Source organism: Ahaetulla prasina, chromosome 15 (assembly GCF_028640845.1).
Source record: "Ahaetulla prasina isolate Xishuangbanna chromosome 15, ASM2864084v1, whole genome shotgun sequence".
In the NCBI taxonomy this organism is placed as follows: domain Eukaryota; kingdom Metazoa; phylum Chordata; class Lepidosauria; order Squamata; family Colubridae; genus Ahaetulla; species Ahaetulla prasina.
In genome coordinates, this window is record NC_080553.1 from 18,252,625 (window position 1) to 18,280,057 (window position 27,433).

Below are 27,433 nucleotides of genomic sequence, written 5' to 3' on the forward strand. Positions count from 1 at the left end.
AGCCGAGAGAAGGCCAAAGCCCTAACCCCCAGCAAACCCACGCTTACAATTCATGACAACAGCAGCTGCTCACGAAACCTCTGTCTTCCTTTCCACAAAGAGCTGGTTAACTCATGAAGTCTCATTTTTACACTATGAAGATCTCCCGTCCTGCTTCACAGCATAAGAGATACAGAACCCAGCCTTCCTAGAAGTTTCCTTTCCTAGAATGGAGGCCTTCTCTGTTGGGATGGTCTCTAGATGTTCTGGGACCTCCCCATCCGCGTATCTCTATCACTAACACTCCATTACTCCTCTCAAGTTAACTGCTCAGCTGCCTTTCATCCTGGGCTGCATCTCTCCTTCTGCAAGCCTTCCTCCTTCGCCCATCCCTCCTTTCCCTCTCTTCCATCTGGAGCTCCTGGTCAAGCAGCCTCCTGCCCATCAGGAAGGGCATCGAATCGCATGCATCACACGAGCTCCATGTTTTCCCCTTAACCTTTGCTGCAAGACTTGGATGAGGGGGAAAGGCGTTGAGTTTCCTTCTGACGGCTTGGTTCCCCGGACCCCAGCCTGCTTTCCCCAGCCTCTCTCTCTCCTCCCCCGAAATCTCCCTGGGAGGACGCCGCTTCTCTGCTGGCAGCGCCTTGCAAAAAGGGGGCGACGTTGGCAGGCTCGGCAGCGCAGGAGTTAAGCAGGAGGCAGCGCTGAAGGCTGGCGAGCGAGCGAGCGGAGCTGAGCGGAGCTCAGTTTGCGCTCCGGCAAAGGCAGGGAGGGAAGCGGCGGAGGCTGCTGCTGGAAACGGGCACGAAGCGAGGGCAGCCCTGGCAGCAGTTGGAGCCGCCGCGATCCACGGCGGAGTGGCCGCCTGCAGCCTGGCGAGTCCTTGAAGACCCGGACTTTTCTTCTCCGGTGGTCGGAGCCTGCACAACGCCAGCATGTGAGCCGCACAGGCGAAGCCAGCCAGCCAGCCATGACGGGGGCTTTCACCTCTGCCGTCCCCCCGAGAGCGCTGCCTCCTCCGAGTTGCAGGGTCGAAAGGGAGGACGGCTCCGTCTGCTTGCAGCCCGCCAGCTTTGGGGAGGACCCTCCCAGCTTCCCCAGTGGGCTCCTCTGAACGCCCGGGGGCTCCCCAAGCATCCCTCCAGGACCCGGCCTTCCCAGAGTGGTTCCCAGGGGAGCCTGGAGGTGCCCTTCGGAGCTGCCAAGGGGAGGAGGAGGAAGAGGAGGGAAGGCTTTGACCTCAGATGACCTCAGAAAGGGGGCTTCTCCCAGGTAAGACGCTCAGGTAGCACCCCACCCCTTTTGATTCCTGGCTTCATCCGGGAGAGGCGGAGAGGGGTTCCATGGGAGGCCATTTGGGTGAAGTTTCGCGCCAGGTCTGGCAAAGAGAACCGCTGTCTTGTCACATCTCCCCTTCCCCTTTTAGGACTAGCCAGAGAGGTAGGCAGGTGGTGCTTTCTTCCCTCGGCTCCAGGGGGCAAAAGAGCCCCCCTCTGTCCTCAGGGTCTCTGGTTTCCCAGGGGGCATTTTCCCTGTTAAGGGGGTGAAGTGTTCCTTCAATCTTCTTTCCCACCAAGCCTTTTGAGACCCTCCTCACCTTTCCTTTAGGAAGGAGAGAGGGAGGGCGGGAGGGAGAGAGAGAGGGAGGGAGAGAGAAAGCGAGGGAGAAAGTGAGGGAGAGGGAGGGGGAGAGAGAGAGGGAGGGAGAGGGGGGGTCCTAGGAAAGACTTTGGGCCCTCCATGCTTTGGGAGAAGGTCCTGTTGGGGTTGCAAGGGGGATTTTTTGTCTTTGTGAGGAGAGGGAACCTTAATCCCCCTCCCACCAACTTCTGGGTCCTTGAGAAAGGAGGGAGCCTTTCACAACTCAGAATAAGACAGGACAAAATTGCCTGAAACTGCTTGCTTGGCTGTTCTCTCCTGAACTCTCCTGAACATTAATTACCTGTTGATGACCTTTCCGCCTCCTCTGGGCTCAGAGCTGGGGAGGGGGGGGATGTTGTGGGGTGGGAGATTCTGCCCACATTTCGGAGGCGGAGTTGTTGTTGTGTGAGGGAGCAGAGAGGCTGCCCTGTGGCTGCAGTTGTAACCATGATGGCATGCAGATCATGGAATTCAAGGCCAATTAGCCCCGAGGGGAAAAAAACCAGGACATCAAAGGCCGTTTATGGAAGCCAGTCAGATACTTTAAAAGAGAGAAGAGGCTGCCTGAAGAATGGGGGAGCATCTTTCGGAAAGGAGCACGAGACCAAAGGAAACAAATCGGAATTTGTTTCAAAAGAGACTTTCTTACAACCGGGAGGGCTAACCTTTTTGCCATCACGTGCTATAAGCGGGGGTGGTGGTGGTGGTGGTGCAGGAGGGGTCATGTGCATGCGTGCCCACAACTATAATTCTATGCACCCCAACCCCCACGCATGCACGCGAGACCCTTCCCCCACACTCCCACCGCTTTTGGCACGGTGGGCTTGATAGGCCCGTTTTTTGCTCTCTTGAGGCTCCAGAACCTTTCTAGGAGCCTAGGGAGGATGAAAACAGCCTCTTCCCCCCCGCCCCCCGGAGGCTCTCCAGAGGATGGAAACAGGCTTTTTCCTGACTTCCGGTGGGCCCAGAAGGCCCGAAAATCAGCTGGCCAGTGAGCGCATTGCATGCCGGAGCTGAGCTCATGTGCCCACTGATACGGCTCCGCGTGCCAACTGTGGCACGCATGCCATAGGTTCGCCATCACGGTCTTAAAAGTTCCATGAGGGATTTAACTGGATGGGGGCATCTTAAGGAAGGAACAGGGTGGATCAACTCCCTGGAACTACGGACATTGAAGGAGAAGAGCAAACATCTTCCTTCCTCCCTTCCTTCCTTCCTTCCGTTCCTCTCTCCCTCTTTCCCTCCCTCCCTCCTTCCTTCTTTCCTTCCCTCCCTCCCTCCTTCCTTCCTTCCTTCCTTCCTTCCTCCCTTCCTTCCTTCCTTTCCTCCCTCCCTCCCTCCTTCCTTCCTTGTTTCCTTCCCTCCCTCCCTCTCTCCTCCTTCCTTCCTTCCTTCCTCCTCCCTCCTCCTTCCTTCTTTCCTTCCTCCCTTCCCTCCTTCCTTCCTCCCTCCCTCCTTCCTCCCTTCCCTTCTTCCTTCTTTCCCTCCCTCCCTCCCTCCTCCCTCCCTCTTTCCTTCCTTCCTTCTTTCTTTCTTCCTCCCCTTCCTTCCTTTTCCTTCTTTCCTTCCTCCCTCCCTCCTTCCTCCCTCCCTCCCTCCCTCCCTCCTTCCTTCCTTCCTTCCTTCCTTCCTTCCTTCCTTCCTTCCTCCCTCCCTCCCTCCCTCCCTCCCTCCCTTCCTTGTAAAGCTGATGAAAAATCAAAGAAGTCAGGGTCAGTTCGGAGGTCATAGTTTAGCCACACCTTGGTGCCCGAATGCACACTAGACATTTACCTGGGGGTCCTGACTCTGAGCAGAGTGCTGGAGATAAACTCCCTTTGGAGGTCAAGAGCACCAAGCCCTCTTCCCACCGGTTGGGCTGCTCCCACTCCATTGGACAACCCCTGGGGCTAGAGGGGGTTCCATCTGAACCGCTGTGCTCAGGGTGCGAATGTGGGGAGAAGTTGCTCCTTTGGAGACCTTTGAAGATATTAGATCAGCAGGGAGCCTGGAGGCCTCCCACACAGAAAAAGGCATTTGGGCATGAATAGCTGGGGGTAACCTCAACCCAATCGGCCTGATGCTCCCTCATTTCCTTCTTGTGCTTTCCGGCCTCCCTTGCTGCCTTTGGACATCAGTGGGTGACGGACCTTCTCTTCCAAATAAGATTCTGCACCCAGCATCCCATTAGAAGATCAGCTTCCAGAGCTGGAGTTGGACCAAAGGGCTTATCCAGATGGGCTGAGATCCAGCAAGGCTGAGCTGTGGGGAGGAGGGGGGGGGCACCTGACGGGTGGGTTATGCCTCGAATCCACCAGTTACATGGCTGTGGCTCGGGTGGAAAAGGAGGGACCGTGGCTTCATCCACACGTGGGATCCTGAACCCCCAAACTGCGTGGAGGAAGAAGCCTACCACAAACTGGCCTCTTTAGGTGGGCTTCTGGAAATGCCCCCACAGCCGCCGCCCCCCACCCTTTGCAAGCAGAGGAACAGCTGGTCCCTTCGAGATTAACTTGACCTGCTCTAACTTCCCATTTTCAGAGTGAATAATCTATAGAGACCACATGTCACACGCTGGGAGGAGGAAGATGTTATTGTATCAGTAACTAGCAAATGGGATCAAGGGGCTTTGATCCCTTCTCTCCCTCATCTGGATCCTTCCCACCCACCACCCACCCCATTCCAGCAGCTAGTTAATTTTTTTAAGTGCATCCATTGCAGGCAGCAGGCAGGGGATTTTTTAAAAATCGCCCTTTCCTCATCCGTTTGTTCACTCGTCTTTTGCAAAGGGCTTTTCTCTCTCCCCCCTCTCTCTCTCCCTCTCTCTCCCTCCCTCTCCCTTTCTTCCTCACCCTCTCTCCCTCCCTCTCTCTCTCTCTCTCCCCCCCTCTCTCTCCATCTCTCCCTCCTCTCTCTCTCCATCTCCCTCTCTTCCTCTCTACTGGAATCACAAACGCAGCTTGAGGGTTGTGGTGGAAGAGAGGAGGCACCTGGGCCTCTCCGAGGACAACTGCACTGCAGCAGGAGGAAACATCTGGGGCCTTTCCTTAAATGGGGAGACTTCAACTGGTACCCTTCCCAACCAGCATGCCATAGCCAGGCCCACGCTGGGGGCTCCTGAGTTGGGGCGAAAGGAAGTGGATGTTTGTTGACAGGGAGTCAAAGTTCAGGGTTTTTTGTTTTTTTTCCATTTTATATTCCTTGTATCTTTGTGTTAGGGGTAACCGTAGCCTTTGGCAGCCCCCCACTCCAGCAGGAGAGATTTGGGGGAGCTTCAGTTAGAACTTAGGATCACCTGGCTGGAGGCCTCGCTTTGTTTCCATCTTGGTCACCGAAGGTTATGATCTGTGTGAATTTAACGTCCTTTCAGAAAAACAGCCAGAGGTGACCTAAAATGGGTCTTCTCCATATCAGATGGTTTGGATCAGGAGAGGACCAAATCTGAAGATCAGTTGGAGAAGGTCTTTTGAAACCCGGCTGGAGATGCAGGGACCATGACTGAGAAGCATCTTCCCACCAGAAACGAAACTAGAGCTGTTCCCACCAGTCTTGGGGACAAAATTCTCGAGGGATGACTATGTTGTGTGACCAACGTCTTCTTTTGGTCTGCCCCGAAAATGCCACCAAGGAAAACCAGCTGGCGCCACACACCCAAATTAGAAAAGAGAGAACAAATGTCTCTTTTTAGTTCTGCCAACATATGTTCATAATTTTAATTGGCTTCCCTCATCCGCCCAGGCCGCATGCATATTCCGGTCTCTCTTTCCCCCCCCAGATTTAAATCTTCCAGCTTTTCTTTGACCATTGAACTCAGTCGGAGAAGACAAGCCTGGAATTGAAGAGAGGAATGTTGGATGGTCATGTTTGGAGAACTTTCTCAACCTGGTTACCGAACAAGCCCGTTTTCTGAGCTCGCAAGAGATAAATTAGCTTAAATACACCTAACTTGGTGTATTTGTGCCAAACCAAGGTTGGTGTGTCGTGCCAAGGCATTCCCAAGGATTGTGTGCTGTTTTGAGTCTAGCGTTTAAATGTATTGTGGGGAAAGGCATTTTGTAGACCAGAGTCCCCCTTCAGACAACTCACGGGTTCCTTATGGAGCCTTGTTACATGTGGCTTGTGCACTACAGGTTGTGTGTGTGTATTTGGGTCTCATTTCTTCTCTGAAGCTGTTCCTCAGAATACCAGCTTCCTTCTCTTTGGTCAACAGAGGCCTTGGTGGAGCAATTTTCTCGCTTTTTTTCTTCCAATTCTCAAACAGCGGTGGAACAAAACAAACAAACAAACCTTGCTTCCTTTTTACCATGTTTCTTCCAGCTTTAAGGGAAGAAGGCCAAACAATATTACAGGCTAATATTGGCTTTGTGAGTTTCCCCCCACCCTGTTTTATTTTTAAAAGAATCTTAAAACAAAACAAAACAAAAAAGACTTGCAAGCCTCAGTTATGGCTTTTGTGACAGAACAGCCATAAGCACCCAGAGGGAAATTAGAAACAGGCCCGATGGATGGGAAGGGTCCTGGGCTCCCACCACCTCTGGCTGCCCACTTCCAGAAGGGCTCCCACACCCTGCCTTGGCTGACATATTTCGACATCCGTCGAAAAACAGCTGCGCCTTTGGGTGGATGGCATTTTTTAAAAAGCGGGAAAAATTCAATCACCTTGATCCCATCCCTTAAAAACAACAACATGACAATCTGTAGCGACGCCGAATGCATTAAATTTGCATCAAAGCAAGTCACAATTAATTAGAGGCCTGATTAATACTTGATGTCTGCCCTTGCCTTCCTCTTCAAACATATTGAAAGTTGGCAGACTTCAAAATCATCTGTCTGCTGGCTTTTCCTCCAAATTTATTCGTTTATTTTGGTCACCTTCCTTCTCATTTTCACATGTTGCAGAATCTCCCCCGGTGTTGGGGGGGTGGGTGGGGAGCAATTTTAATTTTTGTCTGAAGGCTGTTGTGGTGGCTTTAAAGGGGAACAGGCAGGGCAGGGTTAAAATTTCCATGGTATCAAATTCCTTCGATCATGTCTGACCCTGCTGGGGGTTTTGTGTGGCATGGGGTGGAGTGTCTAAAAAGCAGCGGTGTTCCCTGGCTGTGCATGTTGTTTTTTTTTTATTTGAATTTATATCCCGCCCTTCTCCGAAGACTCAGGGCGGCTTACGCTATGTTAGCAATAGTCTTCATCCTATTTGTATATTTATATACAAAGTCAACTTATTGCCCCCAACAATCTGGGTCCTCATTTTACCTACCTTATAAAGGATGGAAGGCTGAGTCAACCTTGGGCCTGGTGGGACTAGAACCTGCAGTAATTGCAGGCAGCTGTGTTAATAACAGACAGACTTAGTCTGCTGAGCCACAGAGGCCCCTATATGTGCGCTGTGCACACCATGCACCAAATGCGAGGTCTGTGCGGATGCACACTGCGCGCCAAAAGGAGGCCTGGGGTAAGTAGAATAGCGTGTGCAGGGGGAGGGTGGTCAGCTGTGGCGCGCGATCTTTTTTTTTTTAACTATTAAAAGCATTTTTTAAAAAAACCTATTGGGCCAATAGGTTGTAAAAAACCCAAATGCTTTTAAAAGTAAAAAAAAAGGCTCTGACAATTGCGCGGCTCAGCTGGGATCATCAGAGCCTTTTTTAAACCTTTTAAAAGCATATTTTACAACCTATTCGGCCAAATAGGTTGTTTAAAAAAATGCTTTTAAAAGTATTTAAAAAAAGGCTTTGACGATCGTGCGGCTCAGCTGGGATCATCAGAGCCTCTTTTTTTTAACCTTTTAAAAGCATTTTTAAAAAGAAGCGGCAAGTGGGGAAGCGGGCGATCAGGCGATTAGGTGGGCATGGGCAAGGGGAGGAGGGATTTTTGCTACTGGTTCTCCGAACCACCCGCTGCCATCGCTACCGGATCAGCTGATCTGGTCCAAACCAGGAACATTTTACCCCTGCTAAAAATGGCAGCCTCAGCCCTGGGTTCAAGGTTCCTGGCCCTTCTTTGGCATGTTGGATATGTGAAGCGTGTAAAATGGGATGAGATTTAATTCTCTGGTTGTGGTTGTCTTTTTTTGACTTCCTTTGAAGAAAGAGCTGCTTTCTTATTTATTTCTGGGGAGGGGGAGAGAGGAGAGGGCGGGCAGCTACCCACAATTCACGGCCCCCTTTTCTTGGAGGCGTGTGTGTGGTTTTTTTCCCTCCCCCCCCCAAGCTCAAGGTCTCCTATTAATGGAGGATGCAGAAGCGGTCAACACCCCCTCCCACAGTGGCCTGTTCTCCATCATTTAGAGCGCCCCCCCCCCTTTCTTTGAGAGAAACCCAAGTTTGGCCAGGGCTTATGGAAAAGATCGGCTGAGCCAGGAATTCCCAAAGTGTTAAGTTGGCAAGGCTGGCATGGGGGCTCTCCCTTGAGCCAGGGGCCGATGTCCTTCAACATCCACCTCTTGGAAGGGAATGCCCTCTATAAACTGCCTGGGATTATGGGAGCCGCATCCAGTAATCTGGAAGGCACCAGGTTGCGGAAAGGGGTTGCGTAGGATTAAAGTGTATTTAAAATGTGAAATCCATAGTTTTCTAATGAGGGCGGGATCCTGATTGCGTAACCAAAGTCACCCACCACCTGTCTTGCTGGTGGTTTTTTTTTTTTTTTGGAGTGCTTTTTGGAATATCCGGCAAGGCTGCCATCTTTGGGGCTGGGCGGAGCATCCTCCAGACTCTACCTACCTGGTTTTAAAGGTAGACTCTATGACCGGGAGGTGGAGAACATTCCTCCTTCAGTCTGTGAATGAAAGCTGAGCTGACCACTTAGCCAGGAGCACAATTCCTTTCTTGCCCTTGAAGCACAATTCCTTTCGTTGGTTGTTCAGGGCTGCGGATATGATCGCCTGACAAAGGGAAGACTGTGGCTTTCTTGGGCTGTCTGGGGTCTCCTGTGACCACCTGAGACAGGCACCTCCCCAAGAAACCCCAGAACGGGCTTCCCCTCTCCCCCAGCCCCAGGGGGAGATCAGCCTCTTGAATGAAGGCAGCTCTGCTCTTGTCCAGGTTTTGGAGAAACCTCTTCTCTAGGTTTTGTGTCCTGACCGTATCTCTCTCTCTCTCTCTTTCTTTCTCTCCCTCCCTCCCTCTCTCTTTCTCTCTCTCTCTCTCTCTCCCTGCTTGATTTCCAAACCTTGTGTCGTGTCCCACTCCTCTGCTGACGGCCGGGTCAGGGAAATCCAAATCAGGTGTGCCTCTGCAGCTCTGCCAAAGTTCTAGCAAAGTCCTCAAGGCAGGCAGGAGACCAGAAAGTGACTTCAGCAAGATATGTTTAGACTTTGCCTGACTCAGAGAATGCCAGAAAGCAGATCCTTTATACAGGCCATGGGGTGTGGCTCCATGACTCAGCACTTATCCAGGCCTGCCCCTCCCTTCCTTCTGTTGCCTCCGCCTATATTGCCTTCTGACGCGAGGGTCACTCCAGTTGGCAGCTGTTGGTAATAAACCTTCCTCAGGCTCACATGCTGTGGAGGAGGGGGAGGGGTCTAGTTGCTCCGTTTGCCTGGGCATGGAGCCAGAGCTGGGGGCTGGAGGTATTTCTTCTTCTTCAGCCTGTCTGGGCATGGAGCCAGGGCTGGGGGCTGGAGGTATTTCTTCTTCCGTGTTCGGAAGCAGATAAGAAGATCCCGGCTGAGGTGAGATTGGACGAGACACAACATCTTGGTCCCCCCCATGCTTTGCCTCTTCACTAACTCTCCCCATCCTTCCCTGTTCAAATGTTGTGTTTTAAAGGAGAATTCCTGTCTTTGGAGGTGATCCAGGCGGGGCAAATCCCTGGGCGATGGGGGTGCAGAAGATGGAGAAGGCCGATCCTCTTTGATTGCAAACCTTCTGCAGGGTCTCTTGGTCCTCTAGCTCACCGTTTGGTTTGTGGCCTTTCCATCTGGGGGTCAACGAAGCCTTCTGGTCTTTGGGAGGGCAGTCCTCCAGCCCTTGGACCACAGGTGGGTTTCAGCAGGTTCTGACCAGTTCTGGAGAACCAGTGGTGGAAATTTTGAGTAGTTCAGAGAACTGGTAATAAAAATTCTGACTGGCCCCACCTCCATCTATTCTCTACCTCCCGAGTCCCAGCCGATCGGGAGGAAATGGGGATTTTGCAGTATCCTTCCCCTGGAGTGGGGTGGGAATGGGGATTTTACAGTATCCTTCCCCTGCCACACCCATCAAGCCACGCCCACCAAGCCACACCCACAGAACCGATAGTAAAAAAAAATTGAAACCCACTACTATCTTGGACCCCTGAGAATTGTGTCCTTGGCTGGCTTCCTCCCTCCCTCCTGGGATGACCTGATCTGTAGCCCCAGCCAGCAGGAAAACTTCATCTATCACCGGATGTTGGACTTCTCTTTGCAGCCCAATCTTAACAGTCTTCTCCTGGTTGCAATTTCAGAAAACCTAGATATAAAAACAAAAATAAATAAATAAATAAACCCCAGTAAACCAGGGGAATAGTGAACTGACAATCTTAGGGCATTCCCCCATTTTTGAGCTTTGCCGTCAGGAGCAACCGTGGCAGCTGCCTTCGCTCCCGTTCTGGGTTGAGTTCTTCTCCATCATCTTTCCTTGGCTTGTCTTGTCTTCTCGGCCTTTCCTGAACTCGTAACTTTTCTCAGGCTCTGCGGATTCTTCCAGCGCTTCTGAAAAGCTCAGCTTTCTTTCAGGGCGAAAGGCGCTCCCTGCCCACAGTGTGAAGAGGCTGAGTATGCAGGAATGCCAGCCTGGGCCGGAGAGAGGGGGGAAGAGAATGAATGCCATCCTTCAGTTGAATATGGGGGGGGCATCAGCTTTGGGCGATTGGCAGGTGGTTTTCCATCCGTGCAGTAACCTTCCAACCCCTCCCCCTCCTCCTCCTCCTCCTCCTCCTCCTCCTTGGCTGGGAACTCTAGCCACAATAGAGACATTGTCTTTGCTCAGTTATGGTTCTTTTTGTGTGTTTTTTCTCTTGTCCAAAGAATCTGGGGTTTCCACAGACGTTGGATAGCACTCAGGCGCACTTTGCAAAAAAAGAGAAAAAACCAGCCACCGCCGCTCAGAAGAGAAGGGCAGCTTGTCTACTCTTTGCTGGTAACAGAGCAATTGAGGGAACTGAATAATTTAGTGTCCCTTGTGTTTCCTTGTCAGCTTATTGTGACTTTACAAAACTGACCCATTAAAGGCCGCTGAAGTCGAGGGCCTTAGGAAAGGGCCAGGCGTGTGTACATTATCTTGGGTTATTGTTTTATTTTTTACCTCTCTGCGACTAAGAGGCAACCCCCAGGTTGAGAGGTTGGCATCACTGTTGGAAGAATCGGACAGTGATGAGGCTGAGGAAGAGCGTAGGCCAGTCCTGGAGGCTGGGGAAGGCCCGAATGAGGGCTCTGCATTGGAGGCAGAGGTGGGGGCCAGGGCCATCGGGGAGTGATGTGCGGACTCTGGAGTAGTGGGGCAGAGGAACAGGAGGAGCCTGTTCCTAGTGCACGCATGAGAAGAGCTGCCAGAAGGCAAGAGCAACTCAAGCAAAGAGGACGACTCACGAGTAGGGCCAAGAGATGATTGGCCCCTCCCATAAGGCTTAAAAGACCAGCAATAGCGTTTGGGCTCTTTGCTGGAAAACAACGTTGATGGTACGAACATTAGAGTCCATTAAACTAATGGCGTTCGGTCTACTACTACCTACTTGGGCCTGAGTCACAACACATGGCTCTAAATCACACTTCTCCTCACGGGGCCACTGGAGGTACTGAGGAGAGAGACCAAACCAGGTTAAGAGCAGTCACGATTCGTACGGAGACCCCAATCAGGGCTCAGAACAACTCTGACGGAGGCAGCGAGACAAGCACCACCCTACCTGTTTACCCATGCTGTCCTCAAGGAAGAAGGATCATTCACCACTCCAGGAGACGACGCAGTCTTGAAAACCCGTCCAAGCAATTCTGAAGATCAGCTTTATCCAGGGGTAAACAAGGGGGAATTGCTCGATCGATGCTTTCTCCCACTTCCGACCACCTTAGGCTGTGGGGTTTCCCTTGCTACAGCCCTGGGCTTCCCAGAAACATCCCTTCCTGTGTTACAACTATGGGAAAACTCAACAGGGTCGCCAGAAACAAAGGCCTCCTCTCCCTGCTCCCCTGGGAATGGGAGAATTCCCAGCTGGGGTCAGACAGTTGGGAATTCTTCCATTCTCCTATTCAGCCTCCTTGCCCGGTGGAATGATTGACAGGATGGCCCGGTTGAGAGATCTTGATTGTGACCTGCGCTTGAGGTGACAGCAAGGCATTCAGAGTTCACTCTTGCTAGCAGGCCCACACCATCCACGAAAACGGGACGGAGGATGTAGGTTAGAAGAAAATGTTTTTTTTTAAAAAGGGCTTATTTAAAAGCTTCATTTGTTCATCTCTCTCATTCTTTCGAATCGCTTTCTTCCCTGCAACCGCAGAAGATTCCCCCCACCCCCAAATCCTTCCGTTGATTGCCATAAACTTCACGCTTCAGAGACAAAGCCGTGTTTGGATCGTTACACGGGGAAGCAGAATTAAAACATGTATTTATACTCCACGCCGTCTGCCCCGGTGGTGTTTTTTTACTTAATCATCTCAAGACAGATGGTCGCAACATTAGAGTCCATTAAACTAATGGCGTTCGGTCTTCCCCATTTATTTTCTTCTTGGTTTCTTCCTGGTTTTTTGGGGTTGTCATTTTCTTTGCCTCTGCTTGCAGTGGGGGGACCTTCAACTCAGCTCTGAGAGCCGAAGGGGACCCTGCAATGCAGCCACGGGCTCTCGTGAATCTCTCTTAAACTGAAGAAAGCAAGCGAGAGACATGGTCTTGCCTCTCCTGGGATCCTTACAGCAGGGGTCTCCAACCTTGGTCCCTTTAAGACTTGTGGACTTCAACTCCCAGAGTCCCTCAGCCAGCAAAGCCTGGGAGTTGAAGTCCACAAGTCTTAAAGGGACCAAGGTTGGAGACCCCTGCCTTACAACATCCACCTGGTGGTAGGAGAACAAGGGCCTCTTCAGGTAGACCAGGTTCTAACACCTTAAGATGACGCCAGGGCAAGGATGATGGGTCATTGGGGGTAGAAACAGTCCAGCCTTTTTTGCCTCAGAACACTGGTGTTCCTGAGGAAGGTTGTGGAGATTAGGGTGATGGCAACGTAATTGGGTAGTGGAATATGGACAATGTTGTCCGGACAGGTTCTTGCTTTCTGAAGCCTCCCTTGTCTGTGAGGGAGCTATGGGGTAGTGTTTCTCAACCGTGGCCACTTTAAGAAGTGTGGACTTCAACTCCCAGGGTCTCCCAGCCTGCCATGCTGGCTGGGGGATTCTGGGAGTTGAAGTCCACCCTTCTTAAAAGTGGCTAAGGTTGGGGAATTCTCCTTTGGAGAGGGTGGGGCCAAGAGAAAGCTTTGCGATTGGCCCCAGTAGCCAATCAGAGGTCTCCGCGTGGTGATGTCATAAAGGCCCTCCCACCCTGTTTTGCAGCCCTTGCTCTGAGACCGACTTTTGTGAAATAGCAGCCGGGATCTGATATCCCTCCTAGATCATGTTAATGCTTCTAAAAACTGGGAAAGAGAACGGAAACTGTAGGAAAACTGTCCCCTTCCTCCATCTCCAGGGACAAGCGTGATTTAAAATCATGATGGAGAGACCCCCGTTAGTGCCTAGCTCAGAGAGAAATGTCTTTTGTGTCCTAATATTACCTTTTCTATTGATTTCTAGGTCCAGTTTTCATCCCACCCCGTGAGAATGCATGGCAGTTGGTTCAGCTGTGTTCCTGGACATTATTGGATACCTCAAAACTCCTTGGGGTGCGTCTCCGCTTTGGTGAACATTGGTGAGCTTCCCTTCCAAGGCAGGTGGACCTGCCAGGTTAACAGCAGCAGCGGCCACTCCTGATCTCCAGGTTGACCATGATAACTTCATCCTTGGCTGCCCTTTGGCAGGAGAAGACCAAGAACTAGTGCAAAGAACCGGTCCTTTACCTGCACCAACTCTGCAACCTTCTCCTTTCGAATCAATGCATGGACAGGAGTAGCCAAGCTGGGTTGACTTATTGAGAGAACGGCACTGAGGGCCCAACCGTGGCACCAGATTCGTGGCATCAGACCCGTGGCCTCTTAGACGGCAGGTTCCTCGTCTCTCCTCAGAAGGGTGTTTTCCAAGTGGGGACAGGCTGTTCCTTTGCTCGTTTTCTCCACCGGGACCCCGTGAAAATCCGTAATGACGCTGACATGGCCAAGCTCTTGCTGAAATTCCAAAGGTACTTTCGGCGGAAACCCATCCGTTTCTTCACCTTGATCGCGCTCTACCTGACGGCTGGCAGTTTGGTCTTCCTCCATGCTGGCTTCAGCGGGGAGACGAGGGTCCCAGGGGCTGCCCCCCGGCCCAGCAATGGTGCTGCAGAAGGGACCGAAGCTCAGTTGCTGGGGGCGCTGCCACTTGGCCGGGAATTTAGAGCCATGCCGGAGTCTCTGGTCTTGGCCCGGAGGTACGGGACTTGGTTCAAGAACCCTCCGAAGGACGCAGCTGGGAGGAGCAGAGGTGATTATGGGGAGACGTGGACTCGAGCGCTCAAGGGGAGGAGTGGTCATGAGAAGGAGGAAGATAGAGGTAACGCTCCTTTGGGGAAGACTGTGGTTCAGGATAAATTGGGAGTAGCATGTGGAGAACGGAAATTAAAATCTTATTTTTAGCCCGGTCCCTCAGGAGGTAGGGTTGCCTTCATTCCAATTGAAACATTATCTAGTTCTGGGACAGGCTGCCATTTAAGATCGCATTAGTCGTTTTTAGTTGCCACATCACACGGTTGGCTCATTCTGCTAAACCCGTGATGGCGAATCTATGGCACGTGTGCCACAGGTGGCACGCGGAGCCATATCTGTGGGCATGCGAGTGTTGCTCTAGCTCAGCTCCAGCGTGCATATGCGCGCCGGCCAGCTGATTTTCGGGTCTTCTGGTCCCACCAGAAGTCAGGAAGCGGGCTGTTTCCAGCCTCTGGAGGGCTTCCGGGGAGGTGGTGAAAGCCATTTTCACCCTTCCCAGGTTCCTAGAAAGGCTCTGGAGACTGGGGAGGCCGAAAAATGGGCCTACCGGGCCCACCGGGCCATCGCATGCCAAAAGTGGGGGGAGCGCAGGGGGGTGTCACACGCGCAGGTGCAGGGGGGTGGGATGCATTTAATTATGGGTGTGGGCACACACACGTGCGATCCCCTCTGCGCTCCCCCTGTGCTGCCCCTGCTTTTGGCACGTGATGGCAAAAAGGTTAGCCATTACTGTGCTAAATCCTGGTGTTGCTCCAATCCAAATCCTTTCCCTGTGTCTGTACATTTTTGCACATCGTTTCAATGTTCTTTCCATCTGTTTCCCACATCTTCATCCATTTCATTCCAAAATGCTCTTGGTTTGCTCCAGAAGTTCTCTTAGTGGGGTGGGGGCTTGGTCTGTTACCCACTCACCTAATAGTTGAGTTCTTCTGATTGCTATACAACAAGGTTCTTTTGGCAGCTATGTCAGTCCGATTTTTGAAATCAAGTTATACTACGTTCCTGACGAACCCCTTAACTATCAATTGGGTGATTTTACTGGCAGTTGGAGGCGGGGAGAGGTAAACTAGCCTTATTCTTGATAATCTGCTGCTGCCCAAAATAAATGAATTATTTTCTTGCTGTCCGTCAAAGGATTGCTTAATCCTTTCTTCCGGAATTTTACCTGCTTCTGAAATCATATGGATTTCAAACTGTCCATCCTGACCTCTGTTTTAAAGATTTGGAGATTTTCATTATCTCAATTCCTCATCTGTTCTATTCTCAGCAGAGCCTCCTAAGATTGCAGCCAGCAGGTAGAAGTAATCTGTCTAAATGATTAATCTTTCTCTCTCTCTTTTTTTAAATATACTTCAAAGAACATAACTTTATTTCCAGGAAAACAACAACAACAACAAAGCCCTTTGTCTGGATTTGCCAAGCTAGTTCCCTGTTAGAAATCGGGCGGAGGGAAGAGTGAATCGCTGCATTCCCTCGCCCGCCCACCCCCCAAATCAAGAAATGTAGGAAATCAGGAAGTATCGAGGCTTAGACAAAATATTTCTTCTGCAGAAAAGACCCAGAAATTTTGAGATCTTCTGAAGGGTGGAGATGGGATTGAGCTGCTGGCCCAAAAGTTTAACATCTCCCTCAAAATGGGCAGGGGGCTGGACTAGAAGACTTCCAAGGTCCCTTCCGATTCTGTTCTTATTATTAAGAAGGCCTTAAGTGCCGAGATAAACAGCCAAAGTGAAGATTGGTACGGGGGTTGCATCTTTTCTGTTAATCCACCGGCCACATCCAACACAGAGGGCCCCATCAGGGCCTCAGGGCCCCAGGCCAAGGGCAGAGCCTGGCTTTTAATGCCCTCCTGGAAGGCCAGAGGGATGGGACAGACCTCATCTCAGCTGGCAAGATAATCCAAAGAGCGGGAGCCACAGCTGAAAAGGCTCCCTTCATAAAACCCTACCAGCTGCTCCTTCGTCCCGCGTAGCAGATTCCTGACCCAATAGATCTTTTGCTTTGGCAGGTCCCCAAAAGAAACACCTGAATTTTGGCTTCCTGGTGGCTTTTTGGCTTCAGCTAGGGGTGGTTGTGTTTTTTGTTTTGTTTTTTTCCAAGCGGAAGGTGGTGGGCCCGTTTTGGAAACCCGTTCAGCCAGGCTCATTAGTCTAATTTGATTTGACATTCCCAGAATTTCTAGCAGATGGCGAGGGAGATCCGATTGCCACCCAATGGCAGCCTTGCTTGGCAGACCCAGCCACATGCAATGCATCCCCCAGAATTAACCTCCGGGAAGATGGCTGTCTGCTTTGGCCATTGGGAAGGGAGGCTGAGCCTCGAAGTCATCGGAACAAAGTATATGGACACGATCCATCCTCCCTTTCTTGGTTGAGGCTCCACAGGAGGGCAGGAGCAGAGGGGGTCCCCATTTGCCCTGGGCCCATCTCACCCCACCACTCCTTTTCTTTGGCCAGGATCCCCATCTGGAGCAGGGCAAGGTGGGGAGGTGGGGCAGAGCAGACCAGACCAGACCTTTGAAAAACCCCATGGACAGTTGGTGGGGGGAAGGGGAATTGGCGGGATTTTCCCCAAGACTGAACTGAAAGGACTTTGCTATCAATTGGCAACCTCTTTCTCCTCCCTTCTGAACCACCTACACCCCAAATTTAGTGACAGGATTTGGGGTGTGGGGGTGTCCATGGAATTGACTTTTTTAAAAAAAGTCAGTTTCTCCCGAAAGCTAAAGCTAAAATAAAATGTTACCTGTTGCACAAGTGTGGTTTGTCGCACACTCAGCCAGCTGTTCAGATTGGATGTGGCATTTTTATCCGCCTTTCGAGTCCTTCCCTAAGACCCAGAATAGGCAGATGTGGAGGTTTGGTGGTGTTCGCGGCCTCGTTGTAGCATGTCAGCTGCTCCCAGCAAAGCTGCCTTTTGCAATTGACGGGTGGGGATTTTGTCAATGCCGATAGGGTTTATTACAAAGCCAGATTGTTATTATTTGCCTTATTATTTAGAGTTTGCCTAGTTAGCGCATTGAAAAGCTGAGGAAGGAAACCCTGCTGGCTGGGGATGATGGGAGTGGTAGTTCAGCACCTCAGTCCAGTCCAGATGGATCACTGGACTAACTTCAGCCTTGGTCTTCTTTCAGATTCAAGACCGACTCTGGAAAGACCAGAGCTGTAACCCTTTGGGGAGTTGAGGCAACTCTTCCCCAGCTGTGTAGGTGACTCACCTTGGCAAACTGAAGGCCGAAGGTGGACTGGCAGTGCCACCTCTTCCCTCCCCTTGCCGTGCCAGAAAGAGGCACACCCAACAGGTTTCCTTGCACCAAGTCTGGTCTTGTAAATCGAAAGAGCCATCGGTATGCAGGAGAGCGTGCTCTGAATTCACATCCAGGCACTAGCGAAGCTGGCTTGTCATACTGATGGATGGTTCCCTGGACAGGCAGTGCAAGTTTTGGCGGGAGGAGGGAAGCTGTGTGGTGGTTAGAGACTCCTGCTAGGTACAGCAGCTTTCGGAGGGGATCTTGTAAGTCTTACAAGGATTTTTAAAAATGCAGAATCTGAAAAACAGCATGGGAATTCTCCCCAGGCCAAGTTAGTGCTGAGAATTGGATAATTCCTTTAGCCCAGCCTTCCCCATGACCCCCTGACTCAAGATCTGGATTGCGTCTGCCCCTCTCTTGAAGCGGCCTCTTCCTTCCAAAGGGTGGATGCTAACGTTTCTTCTCCTTTCACCAGCAAAATACATCGGCTGTTATGTCGACAACACCCACCAGAGAGCCCTCCGCGGAGTGTCCTTCTTTGACTACAAAAAAATGACATTGTTCCGTTGCCAGGACAACTGCGCCGAACGGTAGGGTGGCAAACGACACCAGGACTTCATTAACTCCAGGCATCGAGTGCGTTTCCTTCTTTTTGGGATTGGCAGTTTCAGGTTCTCCCTGGGACTATTTGCCATGAGGGCAGCCGGTCCAGATGTTGCTCAGGGCCTAAGGTTGGACTCCTGTGGCAATGACTGCCAGACATTTCAGGACCAGGGATAGCTCCCAGGGAAGGCAGACGTTGATCTGTTCCATTTTATAAATGGGAAGGAAGGTCTTGATGCCTCTTGGGTTACCTTGCGTTGAATGGTTGGGGAGGGGGGAAGCGAGGGTCATGATGCCAAATGGTTGGAGCCAAATCATGCTGAATTGAGGTTCTCTGGGAGACTTTTTTGTACTTAGACGAGTTTGGACCAATTCAAAGAGGGTGGGACAGAGGAAAAAAGTCATGCTGAGCCCTATAGACCAAGAAAACATTCCAGCTTGTTTCTTTCCCTAGAGAACATCAATGAATTTCCTTCTTCTCCAATTTCTTGAACCACAAATACTTTGCAATTCTGCTCTGGGGCAGGACTTCCTCCTCTGACTTCTACCTGCTGGAGATTTTCCCCTAAGTCAGGGGTCTGCAACCTTAAACACTCAAAGAGCCATTTGGACCCGTTTCCCACAGAAAAGAAAACCCCGGGAGCCATAAAACCCTTCCTGTGCCTGACTATTTCTTGAGCAGCCACAAAACTAGCCTATGTAGTTGAATTAAATGTTCTGTTTTCTTCTGAAATTTTTCTTTTCTTGGATTTATCCATGGTTGGCCTACCGGGGGTTGAAAAGCTCAATTAATCACGTGCCGGCAGGTGTCACACATTGGCGGTTGTGTTGCATATTTTGAGTGACATGGAGCCGCAGCAGAGGGGTGAAAGAGCCACATGGGGCTCCAGAGCCGCAGGTTGCTGGCCGCTGCCCTAAGTGATTGCTTCAAAAGATGATCAAAAGATTGCAGTGGCAAAAGACACAGATCACTCCGCTCCACCCCCATACACAATATCGCACAATCCAGCCAGTCTTGAAGTAATATGGCTGTCAACCATCCATAGAGTGATGGTAACTTTTCCACTTGGGAAATGTGTGTTTTTCTACCTGCCTGGAGTAAATCTTGTGATCAGGAGTCACATTTGGCAAAGACACCAAATCGTGTTTCCCTTCCTGGCCCACTTGACAGGAAGAGTAGAAGCCACTTTGATGTTCTCTACTTATTGAATTTATTCTTTGTCAAGATAATGACTGGGGTGGGAAACGATGAAATATTGTTAAAGCTGAAAGGCGATAGGATCGGTGCCCAGAAATCTATCCTGATTTCATCCCTTTCTTCTGCCCTATAAATCTCTGCCCAATTGCTCGGAATTCCTCAAAGTTAAGCCCAGGTTTGGCCTTGGTTCAACTAACCCAGTTAGTGTACAACAATGACACAGCCCATGCCCGTTGTTCAGGACTTCAGCCACTGTGCAGGGTCATTCTCCAGGGAGGGACATCCGGTCTCTGCGTCTGGAGGATTCCCACATTCAGGGTGCCTTTGTCTGTGGCAGGGGCTACCTCTATGCGGGGCTGGAGTTCGGGGCAGAGTGCTACTGTGGGCACAAGATCATGGCCGCGAACGTGAGCGACGCTGAGTGCAACATGGAGTGCAAAGGAGAAAAGAGCAGCTTTTGTGGGGGACCAAACCGGCTGTCCATCTACCGCCTGGAGCTGGCCCAGGAATCCACCAGGAGGTGTGAGTGTGGCCTCCGTTTTTGAGGGTCTCGGCACAGTGTCGTTCTTTTGGTTAACTGGATGGGCGGAAGGAGGAAGGGTCTTGTGCCCAGAGCATCCTTAGTGAGTCTGCCGTGTCTTTAGGATCTCTTTCTCTCTCTCTCTCTCTTTGTGAATTCTAGCAAAGCAACCTCCCTCTGTTTCTCTCCCCAGATGGCAGTGCCATCTTCCGTGGCTGCTTCCGCCGGCCAGAGAACCTCTCCTTGGCTTTGTTGGCAAGCAGGCCTATGAGGAACATGTCTGTGGACCGATGCGTTGACCTCTGCACAGGAAAGGTGAGCAGAAGGGGGGCTGCCTTGTGCCCCAAAGCCTGGCACAAGGCCGTGGCTCTTCTCCAAAGCCCCTGGACTGTACCACTAGGTCCATATGCCTCAACTTTTCCTGGGTACCCATGCAGGCTCCCTGGAGGCATTCTTTGGCCATCAGCTGGCACTACTTGACTCCTGGGCGGGGCAGCATCACCTCTCCAGGGGCTGCCCGGGAGGCCGGCAGAAAACAGGGGCTGGACCATGTGGGGAGCCACACAGGGCCCTGAAGGGCAGAATCAAGAGGGCTGGGCACCCCTTCTCCCTTCCCACGGTCTTCATGAGAGAGCCAGGATCTCTGCATCAGCCCTTAACCATGTGGCAAGCAGGAGCCGACCTCCGTCCCTCTCTGCTCGCAAGGCATTTGCCCCACACCTAGCAGTGAATTCTCCCTCCCTCCTAGGAATACCCCCTGGCAGCTCTGGCTGGCACCTTCTGCCACTGCGGTTTCCCCACCACTCTTTTCTCCTTGCATGAACGAGAAGGAGAGCATCTTTGCGCCCAGAGATGCAACGGGGAGGAATTTGAAAGCTGCGGCACGTCCGACTATTTCATTGTATACCAGACCCAAGTGCAAGGTATTGGGGGTTGGGGAGGGGCTGGGGAGATGGGGCTGGGGGCCTTTCAGAAGACATCCTGGACACCCTGGCAGCCTCTGGTTCCATCAACCAAGGGTCTGGAGTCCCGAGTAGACTGTGCCCATCTATATCTATATCTATATCTATATCTATATCTATAACGTCATTTTGAGGGTAGGAGTTGAAACAGTTTATATCCAGGATGCGAGGGGTCTGTAAATATTTTCACAACCCTCTCTTTGACTCGTGCAGTATACAGGTCCTCCATAGAAGGCAGGTTGGTAGCCATTGTTTTTTCTGCAGTTCTAATTATCCTCTGAAGTCTGTGTCTGTCTTGTTGGGCTGCAGAACCAAACCAGATAGTTATGGAGGTGCAGATGACAGACTCAATCATTCCCCTGTAGAACTGGATCAATGAGATAGCTTCAAAACCTTCTGCTCTGCAGCACTGCCAGTCAGCCTGGGGCAACTGAGAGAAGGCCCCCAGAATGAGTGGTCCGGGATGAGCAAGGGGCCTTGAAACTCCTCCTCCTTTCCCCATGACATCCAGGACACCTTCAGAGGTGGGAGTTGCACCAGTGGCCCTGGGAAACCTCTCCTCCGTGACCTCAGGGACCTTCTCTTGTTCTCTGCTTCACAGATAATCGATGTATGGATCGGAGATTTCTCACGGCTCGAGCAAAACAATTGGTCGCCCTCGCCAGCTTTCCCGGAGCGGGCAACACGTGGGCACGGCATCTGATTGAACTGGCCACGGGTTTCTATACGGGGAGTTATTATTTTGATGGCTCTCTTTATAATAAAGGTGATGGCATGGGTTCCTTGGAAGTTGAAATGGGTGTGGAAGCGGGGCAGGGGTGTCGGAGAGTGGGCAGGACTTGCCCTGAGCCATTGGAGGAGAACTCAGCTGAAAACCTCACTCAGCTATGAATTTGACCCTCCCTACTTCAGCAGCTTCCACCACGGAAGACCAACCAGCATGTCCCCCCACAAAATCCAGGCAGTGCGTTGTGGCCTGCCAGCAGCCAGCGGAGCTGGAAGCAGAGTCAGACAGTGAGGAGGTTGGGGAGGAAGATAGGCTAGTCCTGGGGGCTGGGGAAAGCTCGGACGAGGGCTCTGCGTCGGAGGCAGAGAGGGAGCTAGACAGCAGTGAGGCAGAGGAGCAGCTGGAGCCCGTTCCCAGTGTACGCATGCACAGAGCTGCCAGAAGACAAAAACAACTCAGAAAGCAAGGTCGACTTGGGAGTAAAGCCACACCTTGGAGATGATTGGCCCCTCCCATAGGAAACAAAAGAGGACCAAACGGGGAGGAGACTTTTTCAGGAAACAATTCATTCATTCGGTAGTTTCAAGAGTGGAAAGATCGGTCCGTGAATCCCAGAGACTCTGTGCCAAGTTTTGCCTTACTCTGCATTTGGGAACAAGTTACGTGGCAACTTGCCAAGCGAGATAAAGTGCGTTGATAAATATTCCTTTGAAAAACTGTTTGGACAGACCTTGCTGACTGTGAATGAAAGTAATTCATAGTGTGTAAATAAAAGAGGTTTTGCCAGGACCAAGACTCCGCTTCCTGCTTTTTAAGGGAAGCCTAGGTCAGAACACAGTGAATGGATTCTCTTCTCTGTTGTCCAAATCAGGGGTCTCCAACTTTAGCAACTTTAAGACTTGTGGACTTCAACTCCCAGAGTTTGCTGGCTAAGGAATCCTGGGAGTCCACAAGTCTTAAAGTTGCCAATGATGGAGACCCCCTGGCCTAAATAGTGGGTGGCTTTTTCTGCCCAACTCCTGGTCTTCTGGTTTTGCTCCAACTATGGTACAACATCTCCTAGGCCGGGAGTCTCCAACCTTGGCAACTTCAAGACTTCAACTCCCAGAATTCCCCAGCCCAGAAGTCCACAAGTTGCCAAGGTTGGAGGCCCCTGGTCTTGGCTGCCCTGTTGGCATTTGGCTTTGCCAGGAAAAAGTCCAGAGAGATCAAGGTCATTGATGGAAGACTGGAGCTTTGACCCCACCCTTTCTTTCAAACTCTGCCCAGCCCAGACAGTTTGGGAATTCGCCTCTTCCAGCCATCACTTTATCATCTTCCTTTCTTTCTCTCTCTCTGTCCCTCCCTCCCTCCCTTTGTTCCTTTCAAATTGTCAAGCCAGTTTCAGATCCTTTTCCTGGAATTTGCAGTTGCCTGGAGACCAAGCCTTGATAGTTCTAGTTTATTATAGTTTTAAAAGATCCGTGGGAGGGAAAAAAAGGCAAATCGGTTAACAAGCAGCCACTTCTTGGAGAAAGCCCGGGTAAAATTTTCAAGGGTAGCTTGGCTTCAGCGATCAGCCTCTGATCCTCTCACCAGAGAAAGGTGGGATGGGTTGAGATTGAAGGATCCCGTCCTTCACTCCCCCGTCTGAAAAGCATCCGTTAAACTGATTCGTGAGGAGGGAATGCAGAGAAGGCCTGAAGGCAACCTGCCCAAGAACGTGAAGAAGTAAAGTGGGAAACAGAAGAACAGAGTTGGAAGGGACCTCGGAGGTCTTCTAGTCCAACCCTCGGATCAAACAGGAGACTCTAGACCCACTTCAGACAAGCGATTGTCCCAGCTCTTCTTGAAAACCTCAGTGATGCAGCGAGAGTGGTGGAGGGGGAGAGAGAATAGATGATTAGATACGATAGATGGATGATAGATAAATAGATAGATAAGAAAGAGAGGAGGTAGATGATGAGAGAGAGAGATAATAGATGATTAAATAGGCTAGATGATTGAAAGATGATTGAGAGAGAGAGATGGAGAGAGGGAGGGAGGGAGATTCCTGAAAGCCTGCCAGCTTCATCCCTATGTGGAGAGCCATTTTTATTTTAGGATCTCCTCCCAATTAGTTCCTATTTTAAATTATTTTTCAACAGCCCCTCAAGGGGGAAGACCCTCCTGGCTTTAAATAATTCTTCACGCCTTTCTCCTTCTCTGCCCCTTGCCCTGCCTGGCCTTCCCAGAATCATTAGACCAGCGAAAGAGTTGCCAGGCTGTTTCTGTCGCCCTCCCTCCCGCCATCCCTTTCCCCCTATTTACTGCTGACGGTACACTCTTTCGTTTCCTCCCTCTCCCCTCTGCCCTCCCTCCCTCCTTGCCCCAAGGGTTCAAAGGCGAACGGGATCACTGGCGCAGCGGTCGGACGATATGCATCAAAACCCACGAGAGTGGGCAGAAAGAGATCGAGGCCTTTGATGCGGCCATCCTCCTGGTTCGCAACCCCTTCAAAGCGCTGATGGCGGAGTTCAACCGGAAGTATGGGGGTCACATCGGCTTTGCTTCTCATGCCCACTGGAAGGGCAAGGGTAGGTCTTCCCAGCCGGGATGCTCTTCCGAATGACGGGTTTCTGCAGCTCCGCCACCTTCCTTGAACTTCAAGACGCAGAAGCTCAGATGCAAGGACAAGAGAAGCCAGGCTTTGACTGCAGGCTTTGGAAGAGCCACAACGGACCACGATAAGCCTCAACCTTCATCGATATGGCTTCTCCTGCTTCTTCCCACCTGTGTGCGCTGAGTGAGGGTCATGTCCCAGAGGGAGGTGGTGGATGTCCATACTTTGTGACTGTCATGGACCCGTTTGCTCCTAGGACCTCCAGCTCTCTACTGTCAGGGTTCCAAATAACACCCCCAATGAAAGAAGACTCCGAGGTTTAGAAATTCCTCAAAGTTCCATTTCATTAGAGAGGTCATATTGGCACATCTGGGAAAATCCAAATCTGAAAGCATCCAGGGTTTCCCCACCCCCCAAAAGAGTCCAAGTCCATCACATGGTCCAATCAAAGCACTGTCCCAACTGGAGAGGCCTCCCAGTCATGTCATTCCTTGTGTAGGGCAAGATGTCCTTGACTCTCTGAGAAAGGAATGTTATTATGGCTAAACATCTCCACCGCTCTATGCAATCCCTCCTCCCAGTTCCCCACAGCACTAAGTGTAGCAGCCCTGAAGATCCAAAAAAAAAAGATGGCTGACATCTACCTTCATAGTTCTTAGCTGTGTATAATTGAACGAATCTGAATTTAATATATATATATATTAAAGTTTCTTCCCCTGTAGTGTCTGTCTGCCATCTATCTATCTATCTATCTATCTATCTATCTATCTATCTATCTATCTATCTATCTATCTATCTATCTATCTATCTATCTCATATTTATCTATCCATCATATCTATCCATCCATCCTATTTCAATATGTCTGTCTGTCTGTCTGTCTGTCTGTCTGTCTGTCTGTCTGTCTGTCTGTCTATCTATCTATCTATCTATCTATCTATCTATCTATCTATCTATCTATCTATCCATCCATCCATCCATCCATCCATCCATCCATCCATCCATCCATCATCTATCTCAATATGACTGTTTATCTGTCTGTCTGTCTGTCTGTCTGTCTGTCTGTCTGTCTGTATCTATCTATCTATCTATCTATCTATCTATCTATCTATCTATCTATCTATCTATCTATCATCTATCTGTTTTGCTCCATGGCAGTAATTTTAAGATGGCCTTAGGAAAGTTTTATGAGATAGGATATAAGGTGAGCCATGCCATGGATGTTTAATGAAGCAAAGGGGCTATTTAAACTTTTATCTCTGGTTGGGGAGAGTGGGAATAAAAGTCCAGACAGACCCTGAAGATGCCAAGGAAGGCTTAACGAATAACTTATTTTCTTCTTTTACTCAGAATGGCCGGAGTTCGTCAAGAACTATGCTCCGTGGTGGGTGACGCACACCCTCGACTGGTTGAAATTTGGCAAGAAGGTCTTGGTGGTCCATTTTGAGGACCTCAAGCAGGATCTCTTCGTCCAGCTCAAGAGGATGGTCAGCCTGCTGGGCATCACAGTTCACGAGGACCGCTTGCTGTGCGTCGAGGGACAGAAGGATGGAAACTTCAAGCGATCGGGGCTGAGGAAACTGGAGTACGACCCTTACACCCCAGAGATGAAGAAAATGATCAACGGATACATCAAAACGGTGGACATGGCTCTGAAACTCAGGAATCTCACCGGCGTCCCCAAAGACTACTATCCCAGATGATGGACAGTTGTTTGAGGCCAAGGAACTGTTCTCCTTTGGAGGCTCAAATTTGCTTCCTCCTGGCCAGGAACCGTTTCCACCCAGTGGGTGGGTGGTGTAGGAGGATTCACTTTTACAGAACTCTTTTGCATGAGCAAAGATGGCGATATTCATGGCTGACCGAAGATGTTTTGGCCAACCGGTCTCCAGAAAATGAGGTCCATCGGTGGGAGATCTCTGCTGCTGCTATTGCTGCTTCTGCTGCTGCTGCTCCCCCCGTCCCCAGAAGTTTTGTGTTCCTTCCTGCCCAAGTAAGATCACTCTGCTCTTCCTTAGCTGGTTGCCTTCTTGAACCCAGTTCAAAACAAGCAATTTGGTTAAAAATCCCACCGTGTGGTCACCTTCCTTGGTTCTGCTGACCCAAGAAGAATCCTCTGTTTTGGAATCCTGGACATTTAGAATCCTGGTTTACTCTCAAAGGCTGGTCAGGATGGATCAACCGATCGAGGCTGAGCTTTGTGCTAGCAATATAGTTTCCGCATCTTCCTTCTTGGGGCAGCCTCAGAGCTGCTGGACTCCATCTGAACAATCCTCAGGTTAAACGCTGCCCATTAAACCAACGTTTTGTTAATATCTCCACAGCCGTTGCTGTGGGTCTTTTGTGGCATTTGGCGTCCATGTTTGGGAGGATGGCACTATTTGGGGTATAAGTTGGTGGATCTATTCACAGATACAACTAAACATCTGCCTCTCCCTAATCTGTATTCATCATCCAGTTATATCTCTATCTCCTGCTGAGCTTCCAAGGAGCAACTAAGTAGTTGCCAGGCTATCATGATGTTCACATGGATTAGAATTTTATCTCATGTCTTAAATAACATAGATTCCAGATATAATTTAGCTTATCTATGTCACCTATCATCCAGCACCTCTATTTATTTATGTCTGCTATCTGTCTGTCTATCCCTATCATCCATCTCTCTTCCTTCCTTCCTTCCTTCCTTCCTTCCTTCCTTCCTTCCTTCCTTCCTTCCTTCCTTCCTTCCTTCCTTCCTTCCTTCTCTTCTTCTTCATCTCCTTCTCCTCCTTCTCCTCCTCCTCCTCCTCCTCCTTCTTCTGTCTTCCATCTTCTGTCTTCCATCTTCTTTCTTTTGTTTGCATAAAGGAAAAAAAGAAAAGAAGATAAGACTGAAAAAAAATCCATTTGGCTAGTTTTCTTTTACCTAACGAGTACCAGCTATATTTCTGGGATCACCCAATGCTGAAGAGGAGCAAGGGGTTGCGACGGATGAGAAGAAGCTCAGAGAATGCGAATGGCAGCCTTGTGAGAATAGCATAACTGTCTGGCCAAAGTCCAGAATAGCTGCACTGCCCGTTGCGACATTTCTCTGCAGCTTCCACTCATTTGTGGGGTGTCGTTTTGTCTTTCCGAACAGAGCATTCCTATTTTGCATTGTGCTGATGCTTCTCCTTTGGCAAAGAATCTGCTTGCAAAGCAAGGCTCCCCTCCCTGCCCATCAGCTACCCGGCAGGATGAGGGATGAGCAGGGGGGCGATGGAGAAGGGGCAGAGCTGAGCTGACCTGGCTTCAGTCCAGCAGCAGCAGGAACATCTTCAGGGCTAGATGTGGGTTTGCGAGACGGTGGGTGGGGAAAGAGGGGCTGGAATCCTTCCTACCAGAAGGGGTCTGTACCCTCCCCTCCTTCCTTTCCTGCACGGTCCCTCCCTTCCAGCCTGCGCTGACCATGGTGCTGA

The 27,433-nt window shown here is 50.6% G+C and overlaps 1 protein-coding gene across 5 annotated transcripts; it reads left to right on the forward strand.

Moving 5' to 3' along the window:
* Window positions 1-1,116: 1,116 nt before the first annotated feature.
* Window positions 1,117-26,482, forward strand: WSCD2 (WSC domain containing 2). 5 transcript variants are annotated; one of them, XM_058158712.1, is made up of 9 exons: window positions 1,117-1,254; window positions 13,334-14,224; window positions 17,883-17,997; window positions 19,546-19,730; window positions 19,922-20,043; window positions 20,477-20,651; window positions 21,292-21,456; window positions 23,772-23,972; window positions 25,347-26,481. In XM_058158712.1, the coding sequence occupies exons 2-9, from the start codon at window positions 13,846-13,848 to the stop codon at window positions 25,697-25,699; spliced, it is 1,695 nt and encodes a 564-aa protein (XP_058014695.1). In that variant the 5' UTR covers window positions 1,117-1,254; window positions 13,334-13,845; the 3' UTR covers window positions 25,700-26,481. The 5 variants fall into 5 exon arrangements, with proteins under 5 accessions (XP_058014695.1, XP_058014696.1, XP_058014699.1 ...); XM_058158713.1 differs by having other exon boundaries at window positions 13,334-14,155; window positions 25,347-26,480; XM_058158716.1 differs by having other exon boundaries at window positions 13,334-13,874; window positions 25,347-26,479.
* The last annotated feature ends 951 nt before the right edge of the window (window positions 26,483-27,433 follow it).

Bases quoted from the DNA above. Each gene is read 5' to 3' on its own strand.
- WSCD2 (XM_058158712.1), top strand. From the start codon at position 13,846: ATGGCCAAGCTCTTGCTGAAATTCCAAAGGTACTTTCGGCGGAAACCC. The intron at 14,225-17,882 runs GTAACGCTCCTT...TCCTTTCACCAG, and splicing joins TGAGAAGGAGGAAGATAGAG to CAAAATACATCGGCTGTTAT. The intron at 19,731-19,921 runs GTGAGTGTGGCC...TTCTCTCCCCAG, and splicing joins CCAGGAATCCACCAGGAGGT to ATGGCAGTGCCATCTTCCGT.